The 25,643-nt window shown below is 44.8% G+C and overlaps 1 protein-coding gene across 3 annotated transcripts in view; it reads left to right on the top strand.

The window, feature by feature from the left end:
• Positions 1-25,643, top strand: part of LOC115047972 (shisa family member 6) — a 52,909-nt gene that overhangs the window by 5,444 nt on the left and 21,822 nt on the right. The window contains exons 2-6 of one of the 3 annotated variants that reach the window (XM_029509244.1): positions 341-489; positions 704-712; positions 7,145-7,252; positions 8,226-8,235; positions 9,337-9,351. In XM_029509244.1, the coding sequence (XP_029365104.1) occupies positions 341-489; positions 704-712; positions 7,145-7,252; positions 8,226-8,235; positions 9,337-9,351 (291 nt within the window). The remainder of the gene's footprint in view (positions 1-340; positions 490-703; positions 713-7,144; positions 7,253-8,225; positions 8,236-9,336; positions 9,352-25,643) is intronic. The other 2 variants (XM_029509243.1, XM_029509245.1) reach the window with 2 other exon arrangements.

Here is a 25,643-nt window from a genome sequence, read left to right as displayed (position 1 = left end):
CACACTTGACGCATTAGAGTCACCAAAAGTTGGAAACGATTTTGGTGAAACATTGCTTCTATTTTTTGGCTTGAAAGAAGAGACACCAAGTTGACTCTTAATAGATTGGCCTTGAGCTCCCGTCCAGGACAAATAATAGAATGTGTCTATTCTTCCCCTGGCTCCCGACTGAAAATAAACCTCCCTCACGACTGTGGTTGTAATTAAGATTTACCTCGCTCCAAACCTCAATGATTCAAATTGGAGGTGTAGCTGAATAAATGAGGACCTTTGGGGAGGGATTGTTGAAGGGAGGAAAATTACATCTTTTTTCCCTCCCCTATTTGTGTCTTCCTTTCAGAGCCCTGGCAGATATTTTGAGGCAACAAGGACCAATTCAAGCATCTCAGTACGAACATGAAGACATCGCCGCCATGGATGGGTCACCCAAAGACGAGACGCCAGTGAGGACCTTGAAGAATCATTACACACCAGTTCACACCAACCACGGTAGGCAACGCTGCTTTCATGAAGCTCAACGGAAAATGTCATTGTCATTATTTCAGTGGTATTAAAAATCTGAAGCGTCCCCCTCAACATAAGGAAATATACAGAGAATTAAGAGCGAGGCCCTGGATGAGTTCTCCTCTCCCTCACGCTCCAGTCCCATAAGCCTACTCAGCACTGCCTCAAAATTGAGATGCAAATTATCATCTTCTGCCAGAGACGCAAGGTTTTTTTGTCCGGAGATAATTCCGTGGTGCAACGCTGTTCCTCCTACTTTTATCCGGTCGGTCTCCAGATCCCTGCTCCAGGGATCAGCTCGTTTGCTAAGTGCCCCAGTATGGTGTCCCAGATTCAACAGTGTAATGTTTCACTCTGGTGTCACCCTGCCTCCACCCTCCTCCGCCACCATCACCCACAACGGAGGGAACGTATCAGGAGAGCTGAACTGCAGGATCTGTGCTGCTTTTCTGACTCTGCAGCAGGGTGACGCTATTTTAGCAGAACTTTGGAGGGAAATGGACGCAGTAGGCAGTTAGCCGGTTGGTCACCAATCCAGATGGTCTAAAAACATCTTCTGTCTGCCACATTTGAAGTATCATCATTTTCAAATCAGAAATAATTTACAGTTTTGACTGCACTTCCGAACACTAAATGTGAGCTGGGGGAGAGCTTTGGATGTAACTGGACAATATCAAGTCACTGAGTGTATGTTTTGGTGAGATGGACAGGAAAGCCGAGACAGACTCTGAGCAGACAAACAGCTCCGTGACAAACTGAAACAAAAAAAAGTACACTATCTTTCCATCTATGCGTCTCTCTCAAGTGTCAGGCAGCCGTGACGTCACCCGTTGTGTCAGCCTCCGGTTTGTAATTTAGCCGACGGCCATCTTGTTTTCTTAAAGAGAAGAAAGCACATTAGGAGGAGAAGGCGGTGCTAAAAAGGATGGAGGTCTAGACCTGACCTGCTCTGTACTCAGAAATATATTCATCTCATCTAAGGTTAGTTCTTTATGTAGCTATTAAGCCTCTAAATTATCAGCTCAGAAAGTCCAGGACTGAAAAAAAATCCCTTATTACAACTTTTCTTTTGTATTTTTTTGTGCAATGAACAAAAGCAGAAGTCAGAAAAGGGAAAGCCACTGAGGCTGAACAAACAGAAAATAATGCCACTCAGCCAGGCTAAATTGGCAACAGCTCCAGGCCCCCCCGAGCACTTTGGCTATAACTTGGTGCTAATTAAATTTATTGCAAATCTGTTTGATAACTCTGCACGCACCGCTAAAGCACATCATCACCTAAAGTGATGGGCACCACCTGCATCGTTACTTGCTGTTAAGGCAGTAGATGGCCCCGGATAAAATGGCTTTATTTTGGAGGGGTATATTGTGCTTACTTGCGTGTTTTACTGAATAAACAACAAACCAAATGACTTTGTGCAGAAGGCCCGCTCTGTCCCGAGGCCCTGCAGTGTTTTAATAAGATTGAGCCCAAATGAAAGCAACTTAATCTCCATCCAAAGACAAAACCGACAGTGACCAAACACCTCTGTCCACAGATCAGGCAAAAAGGAAATGACATATTAAAAATGTATGACCATGTTTTATTTTTTTTAAAGCAGTCAGAGAGCACGAATGTGTCAGCAGGTTTTTTTTAATTCCCAGACTGAAAATGTTAAACTTGAAGGATTTTTTTTCCCACTGTGACTCATTATTTCTCCTTGTCGCGAGAGAACAAGCAAGCAACATGTAAAATGTCTCACCCCACTCAGTGATGTGCACCACATTAAGTTAAAAACACATAAGGATGAATCCCTTTCGTGACTCATAAGTGCACACAGCTCTGTGTCGGTCATTTGGTCCAAACACCCACAGAGAAGAGGTCTGAATCGTCCAGCCAGCTTGTGTTTGCTGTAGAAGACTGTCACATTCAAAGGGTGAATGGTGTGAAGTCATCGGAGCGGAGGGTGGGTGTCCAAGCCAGGAAGACATGACTCAGGCTTTATGAGCAACAGTGATGGGAATTTAGAGATTTAAAGATTTTTTGGAACAGTCAAAGCTGACTATATAATTTTTAATAGAAATTCTGAACAGCTGGATGTTTGTCTCTGGTTGAGCACATTCATCTGTTTTTATTTGTGTCAATGCTGTGACACTTTCACACACAGCTTCTTTAGAGAGATGTTTAAGGGTTAAATTTTGGTTTATGGCAAATGCTGTCTCCAGACAAACGTGAAAACATCTCAGTTTTTTAAATGATGGTCTCATTTAAAAGAGCAACGAGCAGGTCAGCTTCACTCCTCTCTCCTCCGTCTTCTCCAAATAAGGCAACAGCAAATTTGCAGTCAAAGCTTGAAAACACTGTTGTATATCCTACTTGGTGGCGTCACGCCATCCATCATAACATAACAACTCGTTTTAATGTACGAACGGAGCCGAAGTTTTTTCACATCACACAATGTCCTGTGTTATTTTAAAGACCTCCTCCTGCTGTTAGGATTTATTTAAATTAATACACAGTTGACCACTTGATCTCTGGAATTGTTAATACTTCTATGTTTCTCAGCACTAATTCAAGGTCTTCAGTATTTACACAAGTTTATTATCAAAAAGAAAAGCATTGCTCATTTATGAGCCGGATGAACTCTCCCTGCACGCTAACTGTAGTGGCTTTTTTTTGGACAAATTCTCCTCTCCACCTTTCTTTGACCTTTTTATTTCATCCACTATCAAGGCCACATTTAAGTGGTCAGGAGATGGAGAACAGATTTTGAAAATGCTTGGAATGTACAGCTCCACTTCAGGTTTATGAGATTGCCCTTCAGAGGGCAGCTGGCGGCTCCAGCTCTCCCCCGGTGTGGGCCGATATCTCAGCGTCACGGCAGCAGATCAGAAGTAATAGGTGGACAAAATAAAGGTTATAGATTTAAACCGATATTTGCAGAACACTGAGCAGAAAAAAAGTGTCATCTAATGTTGTCCTATGTAGTTCAGTTCCTTTGTTCAGTCACATCTCTATTGAACTCCTTTGGATAATAATTACAAATAAGCCAAGGAGGGCAATTTTATAGCATTTCAGACACAAGAGGGGAGAAACAATAAGAAAAGAAATAAATAAAAATAGGCTGATGACATGCAGCAGCAGTTGGTTCTTGGGTCCAAACAAGAGGAGTGCGTGATGTGAAGTCATCCCACATGGTGTTCCAGAAGAGATATTATACTCGGATGTAACGCTGATGTCTTCCGGTGTCCTCCACAATCGTCCTAGAGTGAGCATTATCACTTTCAATTTCCCAGAGTTCTGTTCCCATCTCATTTTGTGCCCTAAAGTTTCTGTGATGCTGTGAAAATGGGCGAAAAATTTCTTCCACATGTCGAGGCGCAGACAATGGAATCATCTCGGCTGGACTCTCGCAGCAGCTGAGTTCATTTGCAGTTTTGAAACCCTCCAGAAGCCGACTGAAATGCTACTAGACCGAACTTTGGGATGAAGTTTTCTGGGGGGATGATGCGACATATGACAGACTTTATATACACTCAACACAACGTGAGCATTTGAAGTGGCTTCTGCCATCGACAGACTGTACCAGAAATGGTAAATGATGGAGGAAGCCCTGAACAGCCACCTTTTTTCAGCAGTTCGAGCTTCCAACCAATGGTCGGGTGAATTTAGTGTAAATACTAATTGGCAAGGCGCCGTAATGTCACGCCCAAATGTGGCAGCAAAGGAAGTTACTCAAGTTATTTACACAGCGCCAATGTTCTCAAGGCACTTTTATAGAGGAGCTCCACTATTTATAATGTTATTTACAGAGAGCCGACATTCTCCCCGTGAGCAAGGCCAAAACCGTGGACATTAATCTGCTGCTGTCACAGCCCCCACCACTCTGGCTCCGGGCTTTCCAACAGATTTTGGAAAGTAGCCTCAGGGCCTTGGTTCCCATCCATCCACAAGAGAAGCAGTGGGGTCCAGCACTGATGTCAGGAGAGCAGACCTGTTCCAGATCATTGCAAAGGTGTTGGATGGGGTTCAGGTCAGCACTCCGCACCAATGCAGCAAACTGAGAAACAGAGCCACAGATGATCAGGTTAACACTTTTTATATGGATTGAACAATCATGAAACAAAGGTGTAGCAAATTCAAGATGTTTAAAGATGTTTAGAGTAGTTTATCAAAATATTTTGAAATATTCAGAAAGGTAAATTTTTCCTCTGCTCCCCCTCTTTCCACTCACTTATGCTAAGCTAACTTCCTTGATTGCTGACTGCAGCATCAAATTTAAAATTAGCATTTTCCAAAAACTGAAACATCTCGGGTAGAACTTGAATTACTCCTATTAGACTTCCTCAAGGACGAAAACAACAAGAACAACAACAGCAAATAGATAAATGCGTATCAATGGAGGTTTTAAATGTATTCCCCAAAGCAGAAGACCATGAGGTGTTGTTGAAAGCTGTCTAAAAAGGCGTAGCCAGCAGACCTTGAGTTAAATTTGTTCTGTCAGGCTATTTCCAAGCCGGAGGTAAAGATTCCCCGAAGGATGACAACCCCGCTAACGGCAGCAGTCATTTAGGATAAGCCTTGTCTGTTTAATACATGACCCCCTTTTGCCCCCCCCCCCACCTCTGTGACAGAGAGCAGAAATGTGCCGACGCAACTCCCTAATTTCACGACTGTTTACTTTTCCCCGAAGGCCAATTCAAACATTACTCCGCGCATTATACTGTACTGTTTTCAGGATATTTGAGTTTTTATCTCTGGAATAAAACACTTCAACCTTCATTCATGTCCGTTAGATGAGAAGTATGGTTAGTCATTATAGAAAGTAGATAAGGCAATTTTGAGGAATATTTCCAGAGATAATAAGGGTCTATAGGTTTGTTCCTGCCACATGGGAGCAATTTCTATAACAGTCAGCATCTCCGGCTACCTGATTTCAGCTCCACGGTGCCGTCCTTGGCAGCAAGCAGAGGTTATGATTCATCAGCAGTTCACCCTTGGAGACATCACTGAAACTCTTCTTCTACTATCTGCATAGATATATCACAGTTACCATACAAGAAAAAATAAATAATAAAATATCTCCAGATACATAAAAATATTTCAAGACCTTTCACTAGCTGTTTACAGCCTTCTTCCAAACTCTCAAATTAACAGCGACGAGCTCGTCAGCAATGAGTTTATAGACATCCACTGGGTTTGATTAAAAAGAAACAAACAAGCTATGGAGCTGAAGCCTCAGAGATGAAGACCGGGCATAATGGTCCCAGGTGCTCTTCCTCATTATGATAATTTGAAATGCCGTTCGATCTCGGCTTCCTAAGGCCCAGAGGTCTGAGTGATGCTATTGACTTTGAAGTGGTTCCTCTGAGAAGGAGGCATTTAACTGCTCGCCAGTTAACGCAGACAAAGACGGAGAGAAAAGAGAGAGCAGAGAAGACGGACAGGACGCTTGGTGGGAAGACTCTCTAGCTTTTTGCTCTTTTTCTCTCAGTTTGTGGACACTTTGTTGCTTTATTTCTGACCGGCAGGGCAATTGACTGTTGACAGCTCGAGTTCACGCTGTACTGTCGATTATAGCAGAGACTTACGGGTGTTGTGGTTTAAAAAGCTTTACACAGCGATCTGTTAGCACGAGGGAAAGCCAAAAGGGCGTCGACCTGGGGTGTAATGCACAATGCTCCAAAATCTTAAACAAGGGCCAAATCGATTGTAAAATCAAGTGTACCAAAAACCAATCATCTTCCCCTTGAGGAGCCAAAAGCACTGCAATTTCACTGTCCACTTAAATCCAATATTTCATTCACTGTGAAGAAAAAAAGGAGGAATGTTTGATAAATGGACCCGAAACCTGCAGACGGCGTCTTTGGCATCCTTAAGCATTACATATTGACAAGCTGATGATCCCACCTGAGAGCCAGTTTCGTCAGTTATGCCATTTTCGCCCTGTTTAGTATTCTTGTCAATTGCGGCTGCTCTTTTATGAAATGGCACAAACGATGTGGGAGTTGAGTTCAGATGTTTCTCAGTATGAAAGTCCAGTCACACCAGCATTTAAAATGCTGCAGAAATCAGTTTATTACGACGAGATTGTCATCAGTTGGTGCGAAGACCGCCTGAGTGAATCATTAATGGTGTATTTTGAAAAGGAAATGTGTTCCGCTTCATTTTGACTTCACAAGATGGCCTCAGCATTTCTTCACATTTACTCAGGACAGGAGAAATTATCATCTTAAATCTAAATTTTTAGGAACAAGATGTTTGTTTGCTCCTTAAAGATCGTCCTCTATACTTACAACAAAGCACAACTGGGACACAATCGATGGTACAAACTGTCTGAAATAAATGTGGATTTGTTGTGTTTCAGGTCCAACCTCGAGCTAACAACTGGTAACAGCTAGATAGGTTAGTTAACTCCAGGGATGCTACCAACAGCGTCAATCTAAGCAGGTACAACAGTGTTTTTCACGGACACAGTAGTTAGCTTGGCCGCGAACAGGACAATCTAATAGTTAATGTAGTTAAGTGGTACCGAGCTGAAGGGAAAAAACAGGTGTCTACAAATTAGCCCATTTCCACCTTTCCTAAAAATGAAATGAAGAGCAAATTTCATTTCCAGCCCTCAAAATATGTTGTTGATATTTTGTTTTTGTCTTCCCAGGGCACTATGGCAAAGACACCCTGCCAAGACACGGAGGCCAAGACCTCCACAACTTCGTCTCCTCCGGGTTCGTGACACTCGGACGCGGCCACTTGAAAGGTAAAGCCCGTCCTCATTATCAGGCCTTCACCTGGCAGAGTCATGAAAACCGCGTTCAGTCCGTGTGCCACGTTATCATCCTCTTTCTGCCGAACCAGCACACACAGAAAGCAGCAGGGATGCAGCGTGGCACAGGAATACGTTACCAGATGATTGTGTTCTTTTGGAAATCTAATAAACAGGAAGGAGTGTCAGAGGAAGAATGAGCCGTAAACAAGAGGCTTTGTCATTGTGTTTTTACAGCGCAGCACTCCATAGATGAATCAGGGCAGATGTCCTGGCAGGGCGATCTGGACATCCCCATCTCCTACGGTACGTTCTCCAAATGTTCCGCTTTCCCGCTGGGGAGAAAAAGCCACACAACCTGCTTTCTGCTCGCACCTGATAAGAAAAGTCACTCACACACAGGCAGGCCAGTCGAGTGCCCTTGGCCGGTAATCACAGCACAGTCACCGGGCTGCAGAGTGCCAGAGTCGTAAGATTTTATTTTTCACAGTGGCTGCTTCTGCCAGCCAGAAATATTTCCAACGGTGGTTTTCATGATAGCAGGCTTGAAAGAAGACAAGGATTCTTTAAGGGAGTCAGTGATTAACAGTGCAAGTCCAGACAGCCGTGGACACTTTTTAGGGCGTCTGCAAGGTAAGTAAATGTTCCAGATCGGTGTATTAAGTTATGGTGGACAGAGTTTGGCGATCTGAAATAATCAGGTGTATTCTGTGAACCGCCATCCTGAATGAATGACAAGATCTGAGGGAATTTTAATTTGAAAGTCGTAGTTGAAGTGATTGGAATGAACCAGTTCATGCTTCTGATCCAAATGGCAAACAAAAAAAAGAAGAAAGGTGTTTTTCTTTAGGAAAAAAGTGCATTTTATTGGGTTTGTGATAGAGCAGACGTTCTAGCTTTTAAAAGGTTACCGCTGTATCAGCAGGACTTCCTACTAAAATATTAAGCATACAAAATGAGTTTATCTAATCCCAAGAATTTAATCAGTGGAAGCCGGCCCCTGAGAAGAGACTTAATGCACCTGCTTGTGAAGACGTGACAGACCGTCACTGGAATAAAAACTCAGCCCTTTAGCTGTTAGTGTCACACTTTAAAGAGAGCAATGATATGAAATGATGTTGATATTCTCCCAGCCGCCCCCCCCGTTGGGAAATTTAAGTTGAAGGCTCGTACACATCCACATGCCCGCAAAATTTTGACACGATGCCTGGAAGCTAATACTTAACAGCAGGTCTGAAAACAGCAAGTGTCATCTTCCATGAAGCGCCGGATGAATCCTGCCAAACAAACGTTGGTGTTTTAAACATCTGCGGCGGCGGCGACTCTCCCCTGGCTGAACCCGTCGGCCCCCGTACCACACCCTGATATCTGTGGCTGTCACCTCCAAGCGGAGGTCCTGTCAGCCTCCATCGTGCGTGTGTGAGTTTAACAGCTGGCTGTTGGCAGCCCTCATGCCGCCCACCCAGCACCTGTCAGGGGGGATACAGACTGACAGATGTGCGCCGTGTCACTGCTGACTTCATCCTGCCCTCGCCCCAACACACCGCTGCAGATCAGAGACGGTTTCTACATGTCAGCTGACCCCCCCCCCACGATCTCTGGGTTGATGTGAGCAGTTGGACGTCTTTCCCTCTTTGTCTTCTCTGCTGCCTTCTGTCCTTGTATCTGATTGATAAAGTTATACCATGTGACGTAATGTGGAGGTTGTGTAAAGTGGTGCCAACGTTTCGCCTTTGTTTTCCCAAGAACCCCCCCGCCTCACTTCAAAACGAGTCTTTCTGAACAAACTCTTTTTGTTTCATTCAAATCTTTCTGATCTGCAGTCGCCTCCACTTTTCTCATTTTATGACTAATTCTAACAGAATTCACAGATTTTTTCCGATGCTATTGCGTCATGGTTATAAAAATCAGGATTTTAGCAGCAGCTTGGAAACTGCCTTTTTATTAACATGCTGTCTTGATGAGCTGTGCTTTGCTCACTATGTTAATGTCTTTCTATTATCTGACCAAAGGGAGGGAAGGACGCACAAGAAAAAAGGGTTTTTGTGAATTCAGCTGCCGACCTTTTGCACATTGACTATAAACAGCCCAGCCATGACCTCGTCCTCCCCGTTTTCCTTTCTCTGTCTTCTCGAGCGGATGTGCAAAAATATTAAACCCCTCAAAGCTGAAGGTACAAGATTGACATGTTTGATTTTTCTGTGAGCAAATACTAGCAGCCAGGTGCAATTCCCCATCGAATTCATGATCCGTGTGTTTCAGAGTGCTTCTCCTGCTGTCGAACATTAAAAGCTCCGAATAGCTGGCCGCTTGCGTCACCGTATTTATGTTGTTAGTTTTAAATCCACTCGTCTGAGAGTGATTTTTGTCTGATATCAGCAGGTGCTGGACGGCTGGGAGGGGTGATGCGTTCACTGCCTCCCTCCCCACGTCTGTCCATCTCTGTTCTGTCTTCAGCTGGTTCACGTCGGCAACATTTAATGGTTCTGTTTCAGCAACGGAACAACATGGAATGAGTCTTTAAAACTCCAAGAATCATTCCTGGGGATGGCCCAAAGTGAACAGCGCTGGCAGATGTTAGTAACTCTGATTTCTGAAAAATCACCAGCACATGAGCGTTTATGTCAGTGAGCTTTCTTTCTATTTTAAAGTGGCGGATTGTGTTAGCAGCCAGAACGTTTCTACTCAGCAAACTTTGTGCCAAGACCTTTATGAGGCCGTTATGTGTGAGTGGCTGACGGTGCCGTTTCTAATCTGCTGCCTTTATGGTTCAGGTTCACTTTTCCAGACCAACTGTACTGAACAGAAGTTTAACTTTTCACCACAATGTTTCCTGAGTTGAGCTGAGATCGATCACTGCACAGGTGTCACCCCTCTGTTTGTGAGCTGCTGTGTCAGGGAGGGATGAAACTGAGAGCATTAATCCATTTTCCTGTAGACTTCAATACACACTCAGACTTAACTGCACTACGGCTGTAAGAAAGCAGTAAAATCAGTTACCCAAACCTGTTGATTCTCCACTTTATAGTCCAACCGTCCGCCCTTTCTTTAGAGCAGAATTCCTGCGTACAACCCCCCCACCTCCACCCCCCACCCTCCGCCCCCCCGGGCTTATTCATCTCCCTTCTCCGCCTGTAGCCTCCACTGATGTGCATCCTGCTTAATTACTTTTTCATGAATTGCTCCCTGTTTTTCTCCTCAGGGAATTGTTTACCCCCACCCACTCCTCCTCCTCTAAATCCCAATCCACTTAAGGTGACCTTGTCTTATTGGGACAACCTGCTGCAGTTACCCCCCCCCCCCACCCAGGAATTACTTGCCAAGCTCTGAAGCTTCCCGAGCTGCAGACGCTAACTGAAAACTTTCAACTCTGCAATTGTGGAATAAATAAAATCAAACTTGCATCATGAGTGTGATGCTTTAATGTCGATCAGAGACGGCGTCGCTGTTCGTCTCACCTCTGGGTTTAATAGAGCCGCCGTCTTTTGCTGAACCCCCTTTTGTGATTTAAGCTGATGAAGTGTAATTATTTTAATATCTGTCTGCACAGCTTCTTCCCGCTCTGATTGCCTGCGTTACTCAAATATTCATGTGTTGTGTTGAAGACTCCTGGAAGAATTTGTAAAAAGATAAAAAAAAGTTTAGACTTTTGATGAGATGAGATCAGAGTTCTTCTGTCTCATTTGTGGATTCTGAAGTCGACACAGATTCAGAACATTTCCAATACGTAAAATTGATCAGTTAGCTGAGGAATGGAGATGAGCAGCTAAATATTTGAGTTTGGTGGTGGATGATGGACGTGGTGTGCAGCACATCACTAATTAGCAATCCGGTCTATAGATAATCATCTTCATATCTAACCATAACCCTCGTGCAGCATAATCTCAGTCTGTAACGGCCTCGGATGTTTTCTTTGATAGATTCGTGACTTTACAGTGAATCTTATAACTTCCTGTCGTGTCGGAGGTTTCTGTTGATTCTCTTTAATTGACCTGATCTTCAGTCGCAGGTCAATGGAGACATTTAGCTCAGTCCCAGAACAGGCTAACTGTTAGCTTCATCCACATTTCCTCTCTACCAATCAGCTGATTATTTCTGACAAGGTGAAAAAACTTTGACTGATGAGGCTGTGCGAGCCGAGTGTCGAAATCGAGAAAAGATTGTAAGCATCTTCCTTTAAGGAAGACCCTGAGTCCTCAGCTCTGAAAAAAAAAATCATAAAAAAGGTTTGACCATTTATTAAATTACAAGGTTCCACTTCCTTCTGCCCCACCAGCCCTGTGAAAGTTTAATGGGAGCGTTCCATAAAGACTTTAGAGGAAGGTCAGGTCATATTTAAAGAGCTAATTAATGCTGAGAACCAGATGACTCCTGTTCTTCCCTCCTTGCAGACCTTCAGGCTCCTATTAGGGAGGTAAGAAAGTGTCTGCTCGACCTGCTGTGTCCTTCCCACTTAGACCACCAGGTCTCCATATGAGCAGCGGCGGCTGCAGCGTCGGAGGTAAAATCCTCCCCAGGGGGTGAAACAGTATAGCGTCTGGCCTGCTCAGCTCCTCACGAAGACCTCAAACAAAATGGCTGACATGTGGCGGGACTGACACAATCAAAGCGCTGACACATCAGATGATACAGCAGCTTCCCGTCACAGGACCGACCTTTTTCATCCTGGTGATTTGTGTGACAGTAGAAACTGGCCCACGCTGGGTCAGACACAAACGCACACAAACCTCACAAAAACCGCACAAGGTTTTTTTTTTTTTTATTATTATTTTCTGCAGAAAAGCGCTGGGAACCAGAGAGATATTTACCGAGCTGTCTGGATGTGCAGGAGGGGAAGTGGTTGTGTAGTTGTTTTGAGATTAGAGGAGCGGGCGATAACAAGGTTAAATAAGACGCTCTCTGCATTTTGTGAAGCAGAAGAAAAAAGAAAAAAGAAAAGAAAGACAAACAGCAATTTGTGCATTTGCATATGAAAAAAGTTTTAAAAGACGGCAGCTTTAATAACATTTGGCTCCAAGCAAAAGCTGCTCCGGAAATGAGATGTATACATCTTGTTTAAAACATATATATATAAATAAAAAAGAAAAATGACACAGGAAATGTTTTTATTTGCTGCTTCTATGTGCTGGAGTCACAGGAGGACTCTGGAGCAGGAATAAAATACAATTCTGGAGGATTTCAGGGATTTTACAGGTTTTCTTTGTAGCTCCTGAACCTGATCGGTCCTCTTCTCAGTTTCAGGCAGAGCAGGTTTTATATCTGACCGCTTCAGACGCTCAGCTTCAGCAGAGCAACGAGTCAAAGAAAGAGGTTTTACTGTCACTGAAGTGAAGAGCTGTGGCAGGTCTGTCTGAGAGAGAGAGCCTGAGTTTGGATGCCACCAGAGACCAGCTCTGAAAAGCTGGTGGAGATGATGAACTGGAGGGAACACACACAAACACACACAAGCTGCACCAGCCAGTGCACAGTGCGTCGCATTATTGTGTAAGAGTCTCTCATCTAACGTTATTCTCCCCTGAGAAGTTGACAAAACACACCTGTGACCGTTTTTGGTTTAAGGCTGCGTCAGAGCGGACTGTTTTTTACTGAAGGAGACTGGAGAGCAAACGACTGGTGCAAATTTAGATTTAAAGAATCATTTAAAGAATGAAGGAAGGGAAGGAAACAGCTCGGTGATTTTAGAGAATTCGACGCCTGAATCTCATCTGCAGCTGTTCTTGACTTCGGCTCACGTGACTCAAACAAGTAAAATCAGCTCAGTTCGTTGGCCGGGCGGTCGGTTTCAGGCTGCGGTTGGTCTTTATCGGGTCATTTCCAGTCAGCGCAGTCTCCAACCAGAGTGGTAATTTCCGCTTCCTTCTCAATGAGCGTGATTCAGAGCAGCGGGATAGACGGGTCTCCTCGCCGTGCCTCTGCCAAATGCACAATATCAACTGATTCCTCTCCTTATCTCGGCTGTCCATTAAATAGGAAGCTAATGAACCTGATTAGATTGGTTAGATGAAGCGCACACTCTGAGTCACACACACACCGATCCATCAATCTGCAGGATGTTTGTGTAAATTCTAGGGCCAGAAGACACTTCACACATATTTTTGGTAACGTCATCAACTGGAAATTTTGAAGCTGTAAGTTTTCATTTCATGGATTTATTATTTAATCCTGTAAGTCACCGATGAGGCCGAGGCGAGCACGTAAATTCAACATCTAAAGTCCTTCACACGTGTTGAAGTAAAGCGAATGTGGCGTGACAAGAGTTGCATTTAAATCTTCATAAAGAGACAAAAAAACTGCAGCTTCTGCTCAAAAGTTTAAACAAACAGAGAAAATACTGAGGAGGCACTGATCTGAAAAAAAAAACAAACAAACAACAACAACACACAACTAAAACAAATTTTGTCGTCCCTCATACAGGCTATTAGCCTTCTCAATCTGTTCTACATTTAAAACACAAAAAAAGAACTTTAAGTGACATAAGTGTCATAGCCAGGACCAAAATGTCGATATATTCCGTGAGAGTCACAAAGAGGAAGATACTAAACATAAAACCTTATTGCAGTGAAATTAGTCTGACATGTTAATGAAGGAAAAAGGAATGATTCAACTCAGACGACCTCCAACTCTTCATCCTCGTGTCAGATGGATCTTTAGGTTCCTGTTTAAGACAAACTAGCAAATTCCAACTCCCCCTGTTTCCAATGAATAAATCTGTTGCTGTTGAATTTTAATGATATTTATTTAAGAAATTTCAAAGCTGAATCCCGTGCATGGCATTAATTCACCTGCTCACATTCTTCCCCCTCCGAAGGCCGAGGACTGCGTCGCCGTGAAATGCTATTAGCAGCATGACAAAGTTGTGAATTGAAAGAGGCAGCTATGAGAAAGCCACCGTGTGACACGTGAAATCCTGTTAGGATGCAGATTAGCGCTATCTGTGCCGCACCTGCCAATATCTATTATGAGCGGAGGGCAAGGACGGGGCCGAGCTGGACGTGGAAGTGCCTCCGTCAGCACCAATACTAAAGAGGATGGCTCGTATTGGTATGCAAAGAGTCGGGTGTGATACAACAAGGAGGGCCGGCGCAGCGTTGTTCTTCATCGTGCACGAAGTCGTCTTCCTTTGCAATGAGGAGGTGTTGCATTCACAGCAGAACGCTGCCAGGGCAGAATAATAATTAATGAAATCGAATAATTACAGACGACCAAGGACGGGCGACGGGGCTCCATTGTGGAGCGTAATGGCCGTGCTGCGAAGGACAATGTCCTCATTTGGAAAATAAACATGGTTCATTTTCTCTCAGACAAACAGATGACCTTTCACATACACAGCGTAAAAATCAAAACCAGCCAATGATTAAATCCAAAGATAAAGATATTTTCTCACAGTTCAGCGTCTGCACACGTGGCGGTCGAAGGTTTATAAAGTTAAAGGGCAATTTTTGAAGTTATACATAGTTGGGGATGGAATCTCCACAAACTTGTTTTCTCAATTTTTGAATCAGCTGGAGTCAAACACTGCCAAGATGGCAACAGAGGAGCACCCCGCTCTTCCCTATAATCCTCTTTATCAACAGAAAAACTATCAACCCTCCGACTTCCAGGATCAGCTGTCCCTTTATCTTCATCTTGGCATGTAAACATTCCCAACAGACAGACCAGCGATGCCGCTAACGTGCTCAGGTCTGCCTCACCAGCCGTCTCCAGGAGACACATTAGTCCACGATGACACCGATTCGGACGGACAAGGTGATAACAATACCAGCTCTGATCTCACAGCTGGTAATAAAACACTTTAAAACACACCAGCTTGTGTAGAAAAAGCTCCTCACAAAGCGTCATGGCAGAGCCACAGCAGTGTGTATGCACAAACACAATGATCCGATCTGGAGAGCTCGTTTGTCTCTAATCAGAGCACACTCATGCACAGAGGACTCAGCGAGGGCACAATGAGCTCATCAGAGACACAAAAACCGCCGTACAAACAAATCAGCGCCCAGTTGGGTGATTTTTGTTCCACATCAAACGTCCCCCTCTCTCCCACTCCTCTCCTGGTGCTGCTGCTCCAGTGCCAAATGACAAGTGGCGGCGAGCTCTTGGCGCTCGAATGGCTGGTAATTGTATGTTAAACGGCGTCAGAAATTACAACTCTGACTCATCTGCGGGTTTCTTTTAACGACGCCGTGCTTCTAAATGCTTCATTAATCGGCGCCTTTTGAAGATCTTGTGTGAATGGGAGAAGCCGAACCTCCCACCGGTTTCCTGTGACCCTTCAGGGCAGACCTGCAATCGCTTCAGTGGTGCAGCCTACGCACACCAGGCCTCATTCATAAATCCAGTCCCTTTAAAAAGCACAGATGTAACACAGCATGGAAAAAAATGTAAATAAAAGGAGGTGAATTCAGGATGCATGTGCGACGGTCAGATCAGGGATTGCAGCTTTGCTGCCCTGAGTGATGAACGCCGTCCCTCGTGCGTTGTCCTGGAAAAGCAATGGAGCACACGCCGACCTGCATGACGAGAGCCGAGAGAGAGAAAAGACAGAAGTGGAGGTGTTGTACTTTTAATTTTGAAGCTCATATCGTCTAACAGGGGCCTTCACACACATAATGTGAAACATCTATCAGGGATGTTTCAACAAGCTGTGTGGCCACTTTTTCTCCGGCGCTCATTAAGAGTCGACACCGGCTGGGCGCCTGCAGGAATGCATGATGGTTCATTATAATATTGAGTCATTTAGCTTTCATTCATCACCGTCTATAATGCGGTTTCTCAGAGCGCCATCAGTGTTATTATGACTGCAGCTCCGCCCCCACAGACGCAGGCTATAACCATAACTTCATATAGAAACCAGACGGATCGGCTCATCTTTACTTTTTTTAAACTGATGGTATGCAGCGCAGATCCCCAGAACCGGGTCACCCTTGAAACAAAGTCACTGTCAAGTCGAAGGCTTCCAGCAACGAGGTCATGGGACAGAACACACATTGTCATTAATTATTCCGACAGTATGATCAGGTTTTTGGTCTTTGGAACACAGAAGGTCGCTGACCTGCCGCCACTTCCTGTTTAGGTATTCCATTTTAGCGTGAGTAATAAATTCAAATATAGTTTTGGTTTTAAGAACCAAAAACTATCGACAAAAGGGTTTAATCAGCCAATCAGAGGAGAGGAACTGATGGAGCTGAAACTGTTTACATATTTTATTATTTGTGTTTTCTGAACACACGGCTATTTTTGGATCATTAATCACATACAACAACAAACTCTGACGAGGGCCGATCCAAACTTTCGCTCTCCTCTCTTGTCTGATGTATTTCATGGATAATTTTAATCCACTTTGTCTTCCAGCGAATCATTAGTTCCACCTTTGATTACAGTTTTGAGTCTGTGCCGCGTCCCGTCGGTGTAGAAATCCGTCACCCGTCAGATCGGATCGTGTAACGCCGGAGGGTCAGCTGAGGAGAGCGACAGATGGGCCGACCCGACAGTGACAGAAGCCTTATGTAGGTCACCATTTTAGGTCACACCTATTAAAATATGTGACTTCAGTGAATCGTAAACTTTAAAATAACTTGGATTTGAAGTCAAGGATCAGCAGGTTAAGGATGTGAATGTTTGCATGTTTGCGTTCACGAATGATTTTTAGATCCTACAGCTTTAAAATGGGAAGATGGAGCCCACTAACGTGTTGTCTTTAACTCAAACCATCATGGATCAATATTGCTCTAAAGACTTGATGTTGTGTTCTCCTGAAACTGGAGAATCACTTTGATCGATACTCTCATGAACACTCTGTGCTGCTTCATCCACCGATTCTCGAGTCACGTCTCTACATCGGGTGCTCCTATTGGCCCCCGGTGGGTGATGTCACAGCCAGAGTCAGATGTGTTTGGATTAATGACAGTGATGCTTCCAGCCCAGATGTAGTCACAGGTATGCTCATTGTAAGTCTGCTACACACCCGGTGAAGATGGCTGAGTAAAATGAGCTGAGGCCAAAGTGTTGATCTCTTCTGAGGTGTGTGTATAAAAATATTTATGCCCGGAGTCAGTTCCAGACTTTTTCAGCTTGTGTGGCGAGCCAGCGTCCATTTTTCCTCATTAATTTGGCGCTCAACGAGATTTCAGGTCCCATCTGAAAAGCTCATTGTTGTATTTATTCCTAATGAGGCTCAATTCAGGCTGAAAGTGAGTGAGGACGGTCAGTTCGTTTAAATTCTTTAATGAGCTGCATTTCCTGATCAACTTAAACCTTTTTGTGTTGAAGGAGATGGGAAAAAAACGGCGCCTCTTTATGGAGCGGTAATGATGCACGAGGCCGTCTCATCTCCGCTTATCGCCGCGATGTGAGCTTTAATATGCTGCAGAGCCGCGGCCCTATCAGATCAGATGTGGCTGCAGGCGAGCGAAGCCTTCACTGATAGAAGGGACGGAGGCGAGGAAGAGGAGGAGGGGCTGAGCGGCTTTGGCTCGGGGTGCATCATATTCTTCCCATTTCTCTCCAGTTCCAGACAACAGGCCCCGCTGAAACGACTGTGGGTGCCGCCAACTGTGAAATTAATTGAACTTGTGATCCGAGGGGGTAAAAGACCAGCATCTGCCCCAAGGAGGCAAGTGTGCATCCACGCTTACATCAGCCCATGACAAAGGAACAGCCGGGCCCGCAGGCGGCCACCGGATCCGCGGTCAGTTTTCCTCTACACCATGTCTCCGGACGCTGAGCTTCCTCCGACTCGTGCGACAGTGCAGCGGAGACGTGTGGTCACGCCGCTGCCTCGTGTTAGAGGCCTTATTTTGGAGCGGGATCGGACACGCTCACAGATCCATCATGTCAGGCCGAGCATGAGTCCGGAGCTCATGACTTCGCGCTCGGTGCTCGGGACACGTTTCAATTAAAAACCGGTCAGCCAAAGATCCAGAGGGGGTTTTAAAGGCTAATCCGGTTCATTAGAGCTTCATCCCTGTTGTAGTTTTGACCATCGTGGCTTCGTTTAATGATGACAGCGCAATTAAAAAGGTAATTACCAGGATTTGGAAGTTTAATGAGAAACAAAGGCAAATCAGATTGGACCATAGAAATCCATCAGTTTCAAAACTTAGTTTTTGTTGTTTGTGTTTCATATGGATGGAGGGACCCGTTTAAAGGGCTACAGACAATTTAAGCATTAACTCTTAAATCGGCTCACCGGCTCCGTCTGGCGTCGTCTTCCTGGCTGGATTTGGTACCGTCTTTTTTTTTTTTCTTCAACATCTGTCGATCACGGTGACGGCGACCGGCCGGCTGTGCTGAGGTGTAAAAGTAGGTGGGGGTCTCTTTTCAATTGTAATTCCTCACACAACTACTCAAGTCACTTTTCTTTTTTTATTTCTTTTGTGGGTAAAATGAAGTGCGACGCCACAAACGTCTCAGCTTCTGGTCTGAGTCTCTGCACGGTGCCCACCCGGGGATCTGATTGCCTTCATCAACATTAGATTTGTTTGATTCGAACGTGCCGCTCTGAATCAAAGAACTCTTCAGAGGGGGCAGGTTTGACTTTGATTCATGACAACCATGACGAAAACCACCAGCGAGACAAGATTACAGGCAGAAGTAATGAGCGTCTGATGAAATCAAACAGTTTCCAGCAGATATCATTGCTTGTGCTAATTATGTTTAAGTGTGGATAGTGTTCTTGGTCTAATTCCATCAAATGGGATGTGATTAGTTTCCTAATGGGCAGAGGCCACGGCTGCTGGAGCTCAGAGCATTTTTAAAATACTGAATAATGACTATTTATTATATTTGGATTCTGAGGTTAGGAGTGAAAAAAGGAATTTTCAGTCCGGATGAATAATTAAAGGCAGTTTTGTTGCTGGAAGGCGTGAAGGTTCACCATCGATCATGGAGTCTGATGAAATTCAATCAGCGTGGGGTTAACGAAACCTAATTTTTCCCTCCAGTCTGTGACCAGCGGCAGACCTGGACCAGGCAGTAGGCCACCTCCATCAGCTCTCTGCTTTAAGCACTTTGTGTCCCTGAAGTTTTGGCTGGCTCCGTGGCCCCCGGCTCCGTGGACACAATGCAATCTGCGCTGCCCCACATTAGATAAGTCTCCTCCAAGTCTCAACCAGGTCACATTGCACCGCCGAGTGCAGCGGGGGCCTCCAAGACTCAGGTGGAGGAAACGCTGCGTACATGACAAAGAGCCTGTTGGTCCAAATGTTTCAGGTCACAGAAAATGAGGTCCAGTTCAGAGTTCCCTCCTGATTTACTGCAGCAAAACCTCAAAAATGATGCCAACATCAGACCTGACAAAATCATATTTAAAAACATCTGATTAAAACAAAAGTGAAGCTGAAAACGGTTTTGAATCCAAATCAAGTTTAGTCCAAGTAACACATCTAATTCCACACCACCTCTCATCATCCAAGTCCCGGTCAGCTCTAAAACACAAAGTCAAAGTCAAACTGAAGTCAGATTTAAGTCCAAGTGTCCTTGACAGCAGCTCTTACAGTATCTGAATATCCCAAAGTCTTTCTGTTCGATGAATTCCACATTTAAAATCTTTATTATTCCTACTTTATTAAGAGCTGAGACCAAATCCCTTAAAAAAAACTAAATATCTAAATACACAAGCTCTGAGAATATTTCTTACAAATCACGAGCGACTGGGAGTATCGAAGACTGGAAATCCGTCTCGACTGTTTCATAAAAAAAAGGTTTGAATGGGTTTCTGCTCCGGATCGATCCTGTCAGCTGTGATACAATAACATGTAGCTGTTGGGGGGCGTGTTGGCGAGGCGCCTCTGCGTGACGTTCATTTATTTATCGGAGTCAAAGTATAGCGATATTTAATTAGAACTCTTTTGAGTATGTCGTTCAAATATCATGACCTTCACGAAAACAGTCGTCTTTGTTATGAAGCAGCACGGCTGCCTGCCTGCCTTAATCAATTAAACGTGTAAGCTTTTAAGCTCATTCCTCTTGATATCTGTGATATGCATAATAATGATCTCATTACTGCAGGCGGAGGCATTGTGTCGGGGAGATTGGATGCAAAACACACTTTTATCGTTCGTATTTCATCCTTCGGTGGGGGGGAGGGGGGAGGGGGGGAGACGAATGGCAAGAGGAAGCTGCAAAAGAGAAGCCAGGCGCCAAAATGAAACCGGTCTGACTCATTCCAGGCGTGAACACACTTCCAGCCATATGTGGCATCTGCGGCTTCGGCTCACGGCTGATAGAAAAAATGAAAACGCGCCCTCTTTTCCTGAACATGTCTCCACACTACATATAAAATATGAAATCTGCTGCCTTCTGACAAAGCCGGGTGCCAGACGGTGAAAATAAAAATGACCTTTGTTCAGGCGGGAACAGACCTTGGATGTGTTCTTTCATCAAGCTGGGCTGTTTGGGTTTTTCAAGGTCCGTCTGTGCTGTCGGGGTTTCAGCATCAGGCTGTTCGGTTAAAGGACAATCTTCCTGTTTTTATTTGATAATTGGACTTCTCTCGGAGCGCAGCACAGCGCAGAAACGGTTCGCTCGTTTGGGTCCTGGGGTCTTTCTGTGTGGAGTGGGCGGGGCCTGGCTGGGGACGGCTGTTTCAGCGCTGATGCTTTGACTGGATTAACAGACCTTAGACCTGACTTCCCTTTAAAGTTCAGCCCTCTGTTCAGTGGCAGTGATTGGTTGGTCTAAGGTTTTGGGTTTTTCTTTGGTGCAGCGAGTAGACTCTGAACGCAGGTGCTCCATTTTAATCTCATCGAATTTAGTTCAACACTCCCTTTTTGTCAGGACAAGTTTATTTTACGGCCCGAAGCCACTTCGTTTCCGAGAAGGTTGGACCTTCTGCAAGATGGACGACAGCCAACTTCCTTTGATCCGTCACGGCACCACTGGAGCCTGTTCGTTAACGAAGTTCACGGAGTTCAGATTATTCAATCCTTTTGATCATGTGTTATCACATTTTCTTATTTCACGTGTTTCATCTGTATGATTCAACAGCATGGCAGTAAAAGGTTTAGATTTCTTCCTTGGATTTGTCCAGCTGCTGGACTGTTAGTATTGAGGTGTAACCTCGGTGGCCTGCGGTCGCAGAGTTGGCGCGGCCTTGACGGCGTTAACTGCCGCCTTGTAAAAGCTCATCGAGCGTTCCCTCTGGGATCATTAGCGAGCTGCCACTCCACACGGCAGCAATAACGGCTCCTCGGAAAGTTCTTCACCTCCATGCAGCCCTTTAATCAACTAGAAATCGACTCAGAGAGGAGTTTGGCCCAAATACTGACAGGATCCTTCGCGCCATAATCATCTTTGTTTATCGGTTTGACAACTTCCTCACTCCGTCGACTGCTGGCGCTGAAGGACGAGAGCAGACAAAATGCTCAGAGTTCAGCAGGGTGAGTTTGTTTAGGCCTGTAAAGCTGACTTCAATCAACCTTTTAGCTGAACCTCATTTGATCGTCGAGCTTTTTCGCTGCTGTGCTTCTTAATTAAAAACGTATCTCCAACTTCCTGTCTGACAGCGATAAACGTAACCAGCAGAGTGCAGAGCTGCAGCATGGAACTGCTTTAACAGTTTTTTTTTTTTACTTCAAGGCTGCAGCTCACTCTTTTGTTCACTTTCTGTTATAAGAGCACCTGGACAGGTAACGGCTCTGTTTACTGGTGACAGCAGGAGAAGACGGCGATGCTGGCTTCAGTGGAAAAATTCATAAAACACATCCTCACATCAAGCAGAGCTCGCGTTGGGATGTGTTTAAATATTCAGTTCATGATTTTACTGGTTGTTTTGGGCCCAGTCGGACCGCAGGGACGCTCCACGCTGCCCCTTCAACAGGATCAAAAACAAAGAGCATTAATTCTTTACCGAGATGAAGCACTGGAAATGATTCAGTGCTCATAATTAAACCGCGTGGCACATGCTTCGTTCACAGAGGGGGCAGTTCTTTTCTCTTTTTGAATTCCGCTCTAATGAAATGGAAAGAGGTCATAAACACTCCTGTCCTTTTTGTCAGAGATTCATTTAACCCATGTACACATCGCTCCCAAATATTTACAGCCGTCCTCTGCAGGAGGTGTTTTTCTTTCTTCACGTCGCTGAGCAGTCAGCGGGGATCTCCGATGAGGAGTCACATTTTGGATGAGTTCATTAGATTTCAGGGGAACGCCGAGCAGCGGCGGGAGGAACCCTTCGGCAAACATGCAGCTTAACAAAACAAAACTGGCACAGAGTGGTTAAAATATATTTGAAGAGGGATTAGAGAAGGTTAACAGATGCTCTGCGGGGTTTTACAGGATCAGTCAAACGCTTCATTTCGCATTCACGGCTCACACGTGTGGAGTTTTCCTTTCACAAAGGAAAAAGAGTGCCACTTTTAATTTGCTCCCTCGGCTCAACGTTTGATGCTCCAAACCGCTCTGCTGCGAGAACATCCCAGTTCGTTCACATTGTGCTTCTGAGTTGGTTTTAAAGCGAATTATGTTTATCTGCTCACTGGCGACGTTCGTGCTCGACAGCTACGGCGGCGATTAAAATGTCACGAGGAGGGAAAACAGGCTTAAGAGCACAGACAGGTTCAGTCCGACGCAGATCAGAGAGGAAGCGGGAGGAAATGAGATTCGCTGGGAGAGGCAGCACATTTCACTCTTGACCCCATTATTGAAGAACGAGCCAACGGGGGCGTGTCTCCACTTTACTGGCCTTTTGCACTGACGATGCTCGTTTCACAAAATGACATGATCACGGGTCGGGATTCGTGGCCTACTTTCCGCTGTGATAGCCAGACGCTGAATTAATAACTCCTTCCTTCGCTGCTCTCTGACTCCCCGCACGCTCCCGTTATTAGAAGCTTTGTTTTCCCGGCGCTGTGTTATTTCCAAACGCACTGCCACGACTCAAAGTTCTTCAATGGTCGAGAGGAAACGGCTTAAATCGTCTTTGCACACATTTTCAACCAGGATTGATTCACATATGCAGTGTGACGGTATAAAAATCTTTACTTCATAGTCTCCAACAATGGTCAGAGTCTGTTATTGAAAAAGTCAGATTGTGTTGAAGTCTATGGGAAAATAACAAAATGAAAGAAAACAACAAAACACAGCGGTGACTCACTGAAGGCCGCATCAAAGGGATGTGATGGATATGTACTGATTCACATATATACTTTGTGCTGTGTGTGAGGATTTATACGGCCGTAACAATATCAGAAGGCCAGAAAAAGATCCAAATGCTCGGTTTGGATTCAAGGTAACCATGGCAACACTCCGCATTCGCCCGCCGTGTGGAAGGTTAAGATGTGGCGGGCCCACACTGTGCGGCGCCAGCATGCCAAGCTCGCACTCGGTGTGCATGCTAATGGCCAACCTCCCCCTCCCCCCACCTCAGGCCTCCTGTCTGGAGGGGGGCTTCTTTTTTATGAAGCTGAAGGATTCGAGAGGGGAGAAAATATATATAAATAAATGAATGAAATAAGGTGCAGAGGTGAGGACGCTTCCTGTAACAGCGCTGCGGGGAAAATAAATGGTTTACGCTCAGAAAGTTGGAGGTTGTTTGTGGCTGGATTTACCTGGTCGGGGAAAAGAAATCAAAGCGTATCGACTGAAACGCTGAGCAAGCTTTTCCTCCGAGCGGAGTCTGGCTCGCTGAAAGGGTTTTAGTCCGTGAGGAACATTCTCATTACCTCCAGGTTAAAGGGACATAAAATGATCTTGACTTTTAAGATTCCAAATGCATTTGATGCGGTACAATCCTGAATCTGGCAGTCGCTCTCTGGACCAAAATGTCAAGCTGCTGCTAATTGGAGCTGCTTTTCAGCTCTAAGTGGCTCGGTGTCGGACCCCCCCCATGACAGACGTGACGTGATGGAGCGAAGTCGCATCAGCACAAACGAGCTGCAGCCGCTGAAGCATCTGTGTTATTCGCTGTGGTCACTGAAGATAAATATTCAGCAACAAACGGCAGCAATCGGGCTTTCCAAGAACTTTAATCACCTTCACGAACTGCAAGTCACAGCTACAACAATTTACTGCCACAGAGGACAATTACCGACTTCCTGTTTGACTGTGGATGGTTTCACACCTCATCTGTTTGAGTTCAAACTAAATTACAGGTGTGAAAACTGTCAGTCAAACCTAAAAAAACTAACTTCAGGCAGGGAATGAAAGTGAAGCTGAAGTTTGGAATCTAAATCTCTTAATGATTATATTTATTGAATTTTTCAGGCTGAAATTGGAATGATTGGTTCAAATTTGCAGTGTGAAGTTACAAAGGAAGGAAAATTCTGACTTCAGAGTTTATTTAAAAGTGGTTTGTGGTGCCTGTAATCCATCCAGACTCATCAACCTGGTCTATGAATTTAACTAACACAAATTATTGTAAAAATGGCCTGCACTAATTCCTGAATTGAGTTTGGCTGGAATCTGTTTTTCATCAGCTGCAGCGGCAGCGTCTTTACTCAGAGACAATCAACAGGAAAACACATTTAAAGGGAGGAAGGGGGGAAAAAATCAAGAGTTTAAGAAGTTAATTGGAGACGGAGCTGACTTGTCATTTGTTTTTCTGTCAGCTGAACAAGCCCGCAGCTTTGGCAACAATTCAGTTTTACTGGGAGGAAACAATCCCATTTTAAAGTCTCCAATTAGCTGAATTGATTCCATGTTAAGCTCAGCCACCAGAGACGACGTGTACAAATAGAACGGGAGGTGATTCGTCTGTAATATTTGGGTCAGTCCTGCTTCCACCCAGAAATAAAACCTGTCTGTTCTCTTTAAATAATGACTCTGTTCCAACTCGGCGTGACAGAACAGCAGTTGTTGTTGTCGTTTTGTTGGATCGTCGCACATTTAGTCCAATATGAATGTTTTTTCCGGTGAAGCACGGCGTAGTGCGTCCAGGTGAGCTGTGGCGTTGTGTAATGCAGACCATTACCTGGGCCTACAGGAGCCACGGAGACCATCATGACTCACATTAGATTAGACCGGGTTTCTTTCATTGTTCCCCAGGGCCACATTCATCTTGTGGCAGTCACCAAATATTGACTGTAATGGTGACAAATGTGGCCTGCATTGTACAACACTTTGCAGCTTATATTGTGCTCCGCTTGTATAAGGCCAGTTCATTACTGGAATTCATTATATGTGCTGGACAGACTGGGTAATGCTGCGAGAATTGAAAGGCACCAATTTACTTTTAACAATATGCAAGGCTCCCCTAATCCCTCGCTATAGACCTCATCAGTGAAACGGATGGCTGTGAATATGGAGCCCATGAATCTTTAACTGCTGCCGCTCTGCTTGCTTGTTTTAAAGCACCCCAGTTGTAGAAGTTGCTTGGCTGGCGCTTCTAAAAAATCCAAAGTAGCAGCTCTGGTTTTAATCCTGGGGCTCGGTTCTGTGCCTGCTCAGCCATCTGGGTCGC

Source organism: Echeneis naucrates, chromosome 8, assembly GCF_900963305.1.
Source record: "Echeneis naucrates chromosome 8, fEcheNa1.1, whole genome shotgun sequence".
NCBI lineage: Eukaryota > Metazoa > Chordata > Actinopteri > Carangiformes > Echeneidae > Echeneis > Echeneis naucrates.
Note: the sequence above shows the minus strand (reverse complement) of the source record. Positions and strands in the feature narration are given on the sequence as shown.